General features: G+C 38.7%; 1 protein-coding gene across 1 annotated transcript in view; it reads left to right on the top strand.

Annotated features, from left to right (window-relative positions):
* Positions 1-7,312, top strand: part of kdrl (kinase insert domain receptor like) — a 45,868-nt gene extending 38,556 nt beyond the window's left edge. Inside the window, exons 28-30 of the mRNA XM_029441586.1 lie at positions 1,127-1,205; positions 2,326-2,429; positions 5,120-7,312. Coding sequence (XP_029297446.1) covers positions 1,127-1,205; positions 2,326-2,429; positions 5,120-5,303 — 367 coding nt within the window. The 3' untranslated portion in view covers positions 5,304-7,312. The remainder of the gene's footprint in view (positions 1-1,126; positions 1,206-2,325; positions 2,430-5,119) is intronic.
* The last annotated feature ends 5,164 nt before the right edge of the window (positions 7,313-12,476 follow it).

Consider the following 12,476-nt stretch of genomic DNA (forward strand, 5'->3'; position numbering starts at 1 on the left):
AAAATATCTCAGCTATTGGATTGGTTGACATTGATTTAGTACACATGTTGCTCCTATGTAAATTGTACTATTTACTATATTTGGTGCTTCTTTATCTTTTCATCTAACACCATCATCAAGTCAGAAGTTTATTTTGTCCACTATGTATTATTATATTATTATATATTAGTATTTCCATGACCATAATACCTGCAAACCTAATGACAATCCCATCAGATTCAGCTGCAGTTTGTGTTTAGTGCTTATTAGAGAATGTTTGCTAACACACTAAACTAAGACAGTGCACATGGTAAACATTAGCATGTTAGCATTGTCATTGTGAGTGTGTTAGCATGCTGCTGTTAGCATTTAACTCAAAGCACTGCTGTGTACAGCCTCACAGAACTACTAGCATGGCTGTCCACTCTCAGTCTTGTTGGCTCAAATCTGTGACACTTGCCGAAGGATTTGTTAAGACTTTCAAAAGAAATAAATCACCATATTGTAAAGACATGTAAACCTACCCTCACACTGTTAAAGGCAAACTGCGCTGAGTCTGTTTTGCAAAGGAAATGCCTAAATAATTTCCCCACTTTTCACTGAATAATATTCGAAACAGTTATTGTTCCTGGCGCCCTGAAACTGAGCTCAACCAGGAGAACATTTGGGTCTGACCTGAGGACAATGAGACCTGATTGGAACATGATAAGAAATGTACACACAGCAGCTTGATAGCCACAGAGCTTTCAGTATTGTGACTCCTGTGAGGAATTTCCTCAAAACCAAAGAGCCAGCTTCAAGATTTATGTCCACTTAAAATAATATTTATTGAGCTCTTGGGTTTTCACAGGTTTCCAAGTGTTTTTATTGAGGAGGTGTTGAAAAGCAGTAATGACAGTTAGCCTTTAAGCTAAATTAAACAGTCGTTTTTGCCTCTAAGTGTTGAAATGCAAAGTAAACAAGCTGTGTTTTCAAAGTACAACGTCATAGATGCTACACATTGTTGATTTAGGTGATTAAGTTCCTGCGGTTTTGTTGCTGAACTTTGCCTCTTCTTGGCTCCAGTATAATCAAAGGATTCTTATTGCCGAAAGACAACATTTTAGGGTACTTTGGAGACTTACCATGGAAATATTTTTCTCGCCAGGAACATCAAGATCCGTCCTGCTAGTGTGAAAACCTTCGATGAGGTTACCATGGAGGACGGGACAAATGAAAACCACGAGGTGAGTTATTCATTCTGGACCTAAACCAGAAACAGACGCACAATCTGCGCTCTAACTTATCATCAACCACGCAATTAGTTAGATGCCAGGCATTTCACAGTTAACTTGAAACTTCACCCAGAGACATACATGTATATATATGTATATATATATATATATATATATATATATATATATATATATATATATATATATATATATATATAGCTGCTATGGCTCTGTTAATCTGTATACGAAAATATAACCTTATTTTTTTTATTTAGGATGAATTCTAAAATTGCTTCAAATGCATTCTAACGAATAAACACAGTGTTCAAAGTTGATAAATGTTGGTAACTTTTTTTCTTCCCCACCTGTCATGTCATGTGGAGTCCCACAAGGCTCTATACTCGGTCCAATTTTATTCAGTTTGTATCTGCCATCATTTGGCCATATTATTCATTACCTTACTGCAACACTGTGACCAATCATTTGTATGCCAAATGTCTCTTTCAGTTAAGCAAATCTTTATTTGGATTCCCTGCACTGCTGCCTCGCTGCCAATAAAGACAAGATTGCCTCTAACATTTTTGAAACTGAATACTGACAAAGCTTCGGATAAATTCTGGTTATTAATCCATATTTCAAACAGAATCCACCCCAACCTTGGATCACTGACAGCTAACTAACTAACTAACTAACATTAAAACAACACATCTAGGACCTGTGAATGAGACATCAGTCATCTGATGCAACACAGGGTTGAACAACATGAAGTTGTAGCTTAGTCCATTATGCTACGCACAGAAACAGTTGTAGCAGTGCATTCCCGAAGTGCATTTTTGTGATCTTTTAACTGCTTGTTCTGCACCAAGACCTCTAAGGGTTTTACTCTCTTAGCTCCTGTGTAACACTGTGGGACAAAGACTCCCTCACTATCACATTAGATGAGTCTCTGCCTTTTTTAAGCTTTAAGGGGCGTCCTGATAGTTAAATGGTCATGTATCAAATAAAAGTGAACATTTAGGTTCTATAGAAATAAAGTTTACTTATTATCATTTTAGATATTTGTTATTTGTTCACTTCAAATAAAGAAGGGGTTTAAATATTCACTCTCTGTCTGTCTCTGCATCATCATCAGGGCGGTCAGTCAGACAGCGGGATGGGCCTGTCGTCTGACAACATGGAGACTCTGAAGCGCCTCGAATCATTGGCAGGTCGACCTCTCAGCATCATGGCTCTGGCGTACGTACACTACACCACACGGCACCCCTCCACATGTCCTACAAGTGACAAATCAGCACACACAAGAAGAGACTGCAAAATACCTGCTTGGAAACCTCCCTGCTGTGCTGGAATGTAGACGCTATAACTGTCATACACACACACACACACACACACACACACACACACACGAGTTTCTTCTGCGTTAAAAAGAAGTCAGCGGCTATTTTTCCCATTTGTCTGGAGAAGCCATGCGGAAAGAAAAGTGGCACAAAGGAGAAGTGGGAGGGAAAAGCTTGAAGGTGACAAAGTGAAGGACTGAGCACAAAAGCAGAGCTGATGCGTCACTTGAAGTTTGGCTGTTTTAAGAGCGCTCGCTAAAACTCTTTTGTTTTCACTAAAAGAGTCCTGAATGCGATACCTCCCAGTCTGATTTAACTTATGAGTCATGGTTGTTTGGTATAAAGCCATGCTAGGTAACTAACACACATAATCTCAAAGGTATGACATTGTCTTACAGTCTGTGCTCCACAATCCTGCACATCTTTTTGATGAATTTAAGATGTTGATTCTTCCAGAGCAAGTATATAAAACTGTCGTAAAGGGGGGAAAAACGGAGACGATGTGTTCTCACTTTATGGGTTATTTGAGGATAAAGTCAAATCTGAGTCAAATTTCTGTAAATCTTTTTCTTATGAGGGTCTCTGTAGGTGTCTTAAGGCTTATATATTAAGTTTACAGCAGCTTAGTGGCAGGGTTAATTTACAGGGTCAAACCTCTGAACTCAGTAATTACACTTTAAACCTTGTGGTATTATTCTGCAGTTTCCTGCACAGTAGCAACTATTAATGCAACTTCAAAGTGTTGTGGCTTCCACTTAAAAGATTTAAAGGAGGACTAGCAGTATAGTAAATTGTCCTAGAGCAAATCTTCATTCGTTTTCCCGGGCCAAATCTCTGTTAAGTTTAAGAGGAAAGATTGTAACAACATAAAAGCTATTATAAATTATTAAGAAGGAAAATGTAAACAACTGCTGGGAAAGTAACTTATGAGACACACTTAGCAGAGCTAATGACACTCTCTGAAGCGCTGTTATTCATTTACAGCTCACCAAACTCACTTCTCCAAACACCCACAACCACTGTTAGATCTCAAAAAGTCGAGGCTATCGAGAGTCATTACAGTTCTGGAAGTGTCATCAGGGCCTCCAGTTCCATATTTGAGGGGAGGGCTTCTTTGCTGGGCAACCGCTCAATCGCTGCCACCTTTGAACTTAGGAGGGTTTACAAGCGCGCCGTGCTCCTCTTGTTAAGCTGATGTCCACCTGTTGCTCCCTTGGCCTTCTCCACTCCTTGAGCCTGGCTTCTTTTTGCCAGTAGCACACAACGAAACAGTCTTGAAAGTTTGTAAAAAGCTTAATTATAACCGTTATGTTTTCAAGGTTAGGAATATGTTTCATCTACACAATCACTCATATGGAACAAAGCTCTTTTAATATTTGAAATTAAACAATCCCGTGATGATAAAGGCTTCTATTGCCTGGACAATTTTGGTTTAGGTACCTTGAAAGTGGCTACATTTTACTCTTAAAAAGCTGTACAGACCCTGTATCATAAAAGACTTTAACAATTAATGGTTTCAGCTGAGAGTAAAAGGGATTCTTTTACCCTGACTCATTTCATTTCCTGTTGCACAATTGCCAGTTGTACCCCGCCTTGTGCTTGGCATTGGCAAGACAACACTGTACTATTGTTAAGTGTTTTTGATGGCCAGTTTATCAGGTAGTTATTCATAAACTCAACATTCCAGTATGGTGGCGTCACTTTACCCCCGCTGGGCGCTGACTCTTTGGCCTCGAGAGAGGAGCCCTGGAAACCCTTAGCAACCTCTTAAGACAATAAGAGGCAATTACTCATATTCTGAGCATCAAATGAAGCAGAAAGGCTCATGATGATTGATTACATCATCAATGAAGAAGGAGAGGTTTGTCTGGTCGTACGGCTTCACACAAGGGTCAGTTCTTAGATCAATGAATATCAGAACAGACCTCTAATGTGAGAAAGAACTTGATGTATTCACAATAAGTTAAAGTGCGCAGCTGGTTATTTACAGATTGATTGCACCATTTCACACCCTCATCGTCTCATTTATAATAATAAATAGTCAATAATTTGAAAGATTCTATAATAAGATATGAAAATGATTTACATTTACATTACTGCATCTTTGTTTTCATGGACAGAAACATGAGGAGAATCTCAACTATTGATTATTTCGATAATATCGACTAATCTAACAATTATTTTGTTGATTAACAGATTAATCTTTTGTCTCTAAAATGTCATAAATGGATTTCCCATAGCCGAAAGTGACAAATGTCACGCTTTGTCCAACCAGCCCAAAGAATATTCAATTAGCACTGATACAAAACAGAGATAATAATTCTCACGTTTGAGAAGCTGAAACCAGAGCATATTGGGCATTTTTGCTCAAACAAGCGCAAATTCCCAATAGCTGTGACCACGTACGTTCACGCATCCATTTTCAAAGCTTTTGTATTTTAAGGTTGTTTTTAAGCATGCGGATGAATAGTTTACAAACCTGCTTATCTTGAATTGCCTCTTGAAAAGTATGTATGAATTAAATTGTGTAGTAGCAGCCTTAGTATTATTTCCCAGTTATATTTACGTCGCATCTCTCTGTGTTTTCAGGATGAAAGCAGTGAGTAAGAGTAAAGAGTCGGTGCTGACTGACACAGAGAAGGAGAAGTTCCCGAACACAGTCCCGTCTCTGGACTTCAGTTTGGACGACTCGGCCCTGGACGTCGGTCTGGAGTGTCACAGCCCGCCGCCTGACTACAACTACGTGGTGCGCTACTCCACCCCGCCTGTGTAACCTCCTGCTCCGGCCCTGGAGAATCTGACTGGCAGCCTCGAGGCCTTCGCTTTGTTCTCCTCTGTTTTGACTCTTATCTCTGGACTGTAGCAAAGTTTGAGAGGAAAACACACGAGATTCCCTCTTAAAGTGTTTTGAAAGGTCGCTCTGAAATTAAACATCAACCTACTCGACTGTAACTTCCAACTTCTAGGGCGCCTGCTGAGCAACAAAAGGAAACCTGTAGACTGTTGGTTCCATTCCAGTTTTCAGACACAGGCTGACGTTAATGCTGCTGGTCCGTTCCACATTCACTGTGATATGTCAAACAGCTGGAAACAGCCTCAGGTATTTCTTTCATCTACTGTGAAACCGAACTACAATGATTCCCACTTTACCGCCGATCTGATTAAACTACAACCTTTGATGATTAGGAATAACATCCAGAAAAGAAAACGAGAGAGGATAGCTGAGGCTTTTCAATTTTATATTAAGACTTTTTTATATATCTGTTTTAATTGTATTCAAAAAGTGATAACTGGATTTGTTTTATGTGAAAAAAGTTAAAGAGAAAATATTTTTGTAATGTGGCTACATCCGCTGATATGAAGGTTGGCTCATGGTCAGATTTGCTAAAAGCAAAAATCAGTTAGACAACAATGTAACATTGATTTTTAATTATGAAGAAGTCTCATATTTGAAGTGTCATTGAACCTTTAATTCCACTACAAAATCAGCTCAACTAACTCAGGTTGACCCAGTGGGACTCTGTCATGTTTTTAAGCTCTTGTTATGGAAACTCACAAGTTAGTGGAGGTTAAGGGAGGAAACAGGGTAGAGCTGAGAGTGAGACCAGACGGCTTCAGATTTAACATTACAGCTCGACCATGAACGCATTTAAATGAGGAGTTACTGTAAATGCAGATTCCTCATCCTGCCGCCAAAGCTGTGTTATTTTTGTTCGGTCAAACTAAAAAGAAACGGAAAAGATTTGTTTATTTTCTTGTGTACATATTGAGTTAGAAACACGGAATTAGACTTCATAAGAACAGTTTATTCAAAAAGAGCTAGTAAAATGTATTTATTTAGATTGTGAACACTGTCATATGGTAATCCAGTTCTGTTTGTTCATTTAGATTCATAATTCAAAAGTTAACCAAAGGATTTTCCAGCTCAGTCTTCCTCATATTAACATCCCAACACTTCACTCCAGATGTATATTCTGTTTGTGCTGCTGTATTCACTTATAGTAAAGCTGAGGGAAACGTGTGTGGATTTTATCCGTCCATTGTCTTTGTGCTATGTGTTAGTAAAGCTTGCAGGGCAGGCTACACAAACTCTACATGTGTGTGAAGTGAGCACCAGTCTGCTCGGGTTCACTGTCATATTATTTGTTATCATGTAAAATCGAGCATTTAGTTTGTAATACCCGATGTATGGAACGTACTGTGGACCAAACTTAGCGTACACACCCTGTAGAACTAGCTTGTGCTTGTTGACCACTAAAGAGAAATGTATTTGTCAGTGAGTAAACTGCAGTATAAAGTGGATATTTTGAAGCCCTGTGTATTTCCAAATTATATATTGTTTGTGACCAATTTGTATTGTTTGTGGAGAGGAAGTGATTATGCACTGATACTTTATATCAAGTATAATTTTTGTATTCTAAAGATATATTATTATGAGACAGTGTTGAGGGTCATATGTTACAAAGATTTCTGATGTATTTTGTTTTTATTTAACTCTTAACTCTAGTAGGAAATTAACGTTTGGAGTATTTGTTATATTATGTTCACTTCTGTCCTAAAATTTCTAGTTTGATTCTATTATTTTAGTTTCTGCTTTCACAATAACATTCAATGGATTTTATTGCATTTCTTCACACAGAACAATGAGTAATAAGACCTCCTAGCTTTTTCTGTTTTTGTTCATGTAGTCTAACAAGTTAGTTTTTTATAAAAGTAATGTTTCCCAACACTGTTAACTGAGCATATGAATAAATGAATAAAGATCTATATATTTATACATTGCAGTCTCGACTCATAATTGTTTTAAATACTAAGCCTATATGAGGAAAACATATTCATTCTTATCATCTGACTTTTCTTCCAGCGCCACCATGAGGTTGACGTTTGTGGTTTGCAGTCTCGACAGCTATTTGATTCATTAACTTGCAAGTTGGTTTCAGAAATTAATGCTGATTCTTTGACTTTCCATTGAGTGCTGATGTTCTCACTACAGCACTTGTAGCTGCTCTGTTTAAACATTGTTCAGGCTGGAAAAACATCATGCAGACTGACATTTGACCATGCTCTTCTGTCAGTAAAATGCAGTAACTGAAATCATCCAGTAGTGAGTAAGTAAAAGTAAAAGTAATAATTTGTTAAGCTACAAGTAGAGCGTAAGGCCGCTAGCTGCTAGGCTAATTTATGCGAGGTAAAATGCCATAGGCTCATGCTAATAACGTTAGCATGTTGTACATGTGGTGAAAACCTGACTAGAAAATGACAATTGTTTTGTCTGTGAACCTTGTGAGTTATAACGGAGGTGAATTTTGTACTTGTGTTAAATGTTGCGGTGTTTTATGTGTGTTGGTTGAATCCATTTAAGTAACCCTAAATATACACATAGCAAACGCAAATCTACGTTTCGCCGCTCAGTGGGCGTGACCGCAGTGACTTCTGCCTTTGTTGACATCACGTGCATACTCTCGATACACATCTTTCCTCTTACCTGTAGTGCTATTTATCAATCTAGATTGTTTTGGTGTAGGTAGCAGAGTGTGATATGGTTGGCAATCGTATCACAGAAGGAACTGGCATGGACGAGAGGCTGGTGGACGGCAGTGATCTTACATACACACATGTCACAAGTATGAGCCTCTCATCCATGAGTTGATGAACGTTTCATTCTGCGGGGTGAGATGGTTGGCGGGTGTAGTTTGGTTTCCTACATGAAACTGCTCACAAAAAGCTCTGGATTGCCTTCTAGTTCCATTATATTGGAGAGAAAATAAAAATAAAAATCTCTACAGCCTGTATCTACAACACTCAGCAACTCACACCACAACAATCTAGATTGATAAATAGCACTACAGATATTATTTTGGGTGAACTGTCCCTTTAATCAGAAGGAATCTGCTGAAAATGACTAAAATTCAGCTAAACGTCTCAAAGATCTTTGCAAATTCTTAATTGTTGCTTTGGATTAGTTTTACTGAATAACAGTGAATAATTATTTGTGTTTTTAAGTGCTTCAATTCAAATAGTTTATATAAGCTTGACGTAGTAATATGAAGTGAGTTTGAAAGAAAAGTGGAAAAATAAAACGTGAAAGTTGTTTCAGAAATATTTGACTTATTTCCTGTAATTCATCTCATTTATCCTGCCCCTCCCTCTCAGATGATCCCATCATGTGGGGAAACAAACATGACCTGAGGCTTCAGACTATTCTTAATTCCAACCAAATTGATTAACAGAATCAAAATGCTCCTTAATTATTCTCATTTGAATTCTCAAACCTCAATGACGAGGTCTGTTTAGATCAGACCGTGCTGCTCCTTGGACAGTGAGAGACTCACTTCCTCCTCCAGGACAAGGTGTCGGCAGCTTGTCTGCTCACTGGGACAATGCCTCTCCGAACAGGAAAGGAAGGAACTCTTAATCATCCTGGTCTCGACCGGAGGACGCCACACACGACGCTTCCTATGGGAGCGTAGTGACCAGGGTTACCGGCACTGGGTGTGTCCGAGGGGAGCACACGCCACAGGTTAGGTCCTTGACTGTCTCCGCTTGTCCTGACAGGATTTACCATGTTTACTATGAGATGAGTGCACAACATTACACTCAAACACCTATCAACAACCTCTGACTATTTCCAGAATATGAGCAACAAACAAACAAGGGAAGGATGTTGGAGGAGGAGGAGGAGGAGGAGGGCTTTCTTGACTGTCAGGTTTGTGTATCTGCATCTACACCGAATTTTTCCATACAGGCAGAAGTATGAGGGCTGCCCTGATCCTTTCCTGAGGGGCCACTGCGTCTGAGAGTAACGCTGCGCCTGACTGAAAGCTGTTTATCAAATTATAGTATATACATATACTATATGTATAACATAATGGTGCAATAATAAAATGCAGGTCAAATAGAAAGATAAAACTGAATGTAAAATGAAATATTTGGCAGTGAAATGCTGTATACTGTAATATGTGGAGGTGTGAATTACATTATATTACAGTTTATTTAGCTGACGCTTTCAGTCCAAAGTGACTTACAAAAAGTGCAAACAATCATGAGAATACAACTCCGAACAGTAAGAATCTTGCAGAACAATAGCTTCAAATAATCCAAACCAATGTACGTGCAACAGATAACAAAATGTATTTTATTTATTTTTAGAAACATCTGGGTTTTCAGTCTGCGTCGGAAGGTGTGAGAACTGAAAAGGTTGTATAAACAGATGTGTATATGTATAAATGAATAATATATGAACAGATAGTGTAACAGTATGCAACATTATCGTATTAACACGTAGTAAAATTAATATAGTTGTTGGTATATAATATATAAATATGTGTATATGTTTCACATTTTTTCACAGAGTGAAACATATGAGAGTATTATTTAAAAACTGTGAACCTATCCTCTAATTGTGTCATTGTAACAAGTCACCAGGTGGGAAATACAAACCGACAACAAAATGTCAATGCCAAGACCGGAATAACTTCTCTTTATTGTTCTGTGATCAGAAGTATTGCTAATAAAACATGTGGGAGCATAAAGGATATGAGTCAAGGGGTTTTGGCTCGATCTACAATCCTAATTAATCAAAGAAAAATTAATAATAGCAATAATAATGAAAGAAGCTTACAATAAGAAAAGATTGAGGAATTAAATTGATTAAAAGAGTAGAGAAGGAAATATAAATCAATAAATATAATTCAAAATAACAGAAGAAAAAAATAAGGGGGGGGGGTCTCAAGAATATCGATGATCAGATTGAAAAGTTAAGAGGACGATGGCAGAATGAGAGTGATTCCAGCAGCAATGAGAGAGAAGAAATGGGAAATAAATGTTTTCCAAGCAGAAGAGATGTCTCAAAAAAGGGTCAAACCTCAGAAAGAGCAACAGAGCGGAGGGCTCCCCCTCCCCCTCCCCAGCAGCTGATTGGTCAGTCCAGACGTTTAATTACAGAGAGCAAAGATATGAGATAAAATAAACAGAACTGTTCTGTTTGTATCAAGTACCACACCCACTGCAGTCTGTTTCTTTTTATTGTTTAACAATTGCATGTATGAGAAAGACCTCTCCCCTCGTTTAACGCTACAACAGCCTCTTCCCAAAGCAAACCGATCTGCAAAACACAAAAGAACTACACCGAACAACATCCGGGATACAACTGAATCCGCGCAGCTTGAAATCCTATCATACACTGATTTGGGGCCATACAGCACAAAGCCCCCTTCTATATAAAAACTTACACAATGCTATTCCCAGACCTCTGCCCAAGAAGGTGAATGGTGGGTAGGCCACATCCACGCCCCTCACCTAAAGGCAAAACAATGAGCCGGATGCTACCTAACTTCAGTCCACCTTTAACAAGCAAAGCACAAGAAAACAACTCATAGAGCTAAATAAAGACTCTTATAATGGGCTTCAGCAACACTGTAGTTCAAAGGTTGAAGGGGGAACAAACAAACATCAGCAGCAGGTGTCATGCTATGTGGATGTCTGACATGGTGACGTAACTATATCTTTTTACTCAGTGATTAACTTATTAAAGGAATACTTTATAATTTGCATATCAATAACTCACATCGTGTTATCTTTAATTCTTGAAGATCCTTTTCTCACATGGCTCCACGCTGAACTAAGAATCCAAAAAACGGAGAAATATCTTCATCATTTGTAGTTTAACAACAGAAAAACTATATCAAAACATTTGTTTATAAACTCACACAACTTGTGCGATATAAACCGAGTCTCATTTATCCAGTCGTATGCTCATTACTGCGAGCGGCCTCGACTTCAATTCATCAGAAATGTTCTTCATCTTTTGATTTGTTCACCGTGGAGGCATGCGAGAACATTTTTCCTCCAGAATTGGGTGATGATTGATGTATAAATGATCCTTTTGGGGTGAAGTATTCCTTTAATGAGACGTCCAGCAGCCTGGTGGTTAAGATGCATGTCGTGTTACTGCAACGTCCCAGGTTTGTTTCCAATCGGGGGCCTTTGACGACGTTTGTCATCTTAGTTTAGCATATTAGCATGCTAACATTTGCTAATTAGCACTAAACAAGAAGTACAGCTGAGGCTGATGGGAATGTCATTAGTTTCACAGCCAGGTATTTTGTCTCAAACCAAAGTAGTGAATTCATAATGTTACTCAAAACTACAAGTGCCAACCTCATGGTGGCGCTAGAGGAGAGGTCAGAGGATCACCAAAGTCAGTAGGATTCGTCCTCTGGGGATCATAAATGTTTGTAAAAAACGTCATTGCAATAAATCCAATACTTGTAGAGATATTGCCATCCCTGCTAAAAACTGCTCATTAACAACTCAATCAAGAACCAAACAGACTGAAGGAACGTTTGGTGACTCCACCTGTGTGCTGTCATGTGGATCTGTGACGTTGCTGAAGATCCAACTACTTTAAACTCACTTTGGGAAATCAAAAGATGCCATTTTATTCCGGTTGAGCAACTCATGTGTTGTGAATTAGTGAGAACAATCAAACTGGATCTCTTAAAACTCCTGTAAAAAATGTAGAATTCCTCTCCTCTAACATCAGAATGCTTGTATTGTCGGCCTGAATTAAAATATGACAAGCTGGCATTCCATCTTCTAGTAAAAGATCTATATATATTGCACAATGTTTACTTTATTCATAGCATGTGTTCCCCTTCTGTCATCCCCTGTTTGTTTACTGATCACAAACAGAAAGCAGACTTATATCAGACACGACCGAGCTTCTGATCACTTCCTCATATGTTTCAGTGATAACATGAGCTGCACGGAGCTGCACGTGTATTTGACTTCTAATAGTTTCCAGAGAACACAACTATGTCAGCCCTGCACACTAAATCATCAATGCAAACCAGCTCACCCACTTGCCCCCATTGTTTACCTCTCTGGCGGGGGGGCTCGGGGTGTGGAGAGCGCTCATGCACCAGGAGGGCCTGGGAAGAATGCT

Source organism: Cottoperca gobio, chromosome 10 (genome assembly GCF_900634415.1).
Source record: "Cottoperca gobio chromosome 10, fCotGob3.1, whole genome shotgun sequence".
Lineage (NCBI taxonomy): Eukaryota > Metazoa > Chordata > Actinopteri > Perciformes > Bovichtidae > Cottoperca > Cottoperca gobio.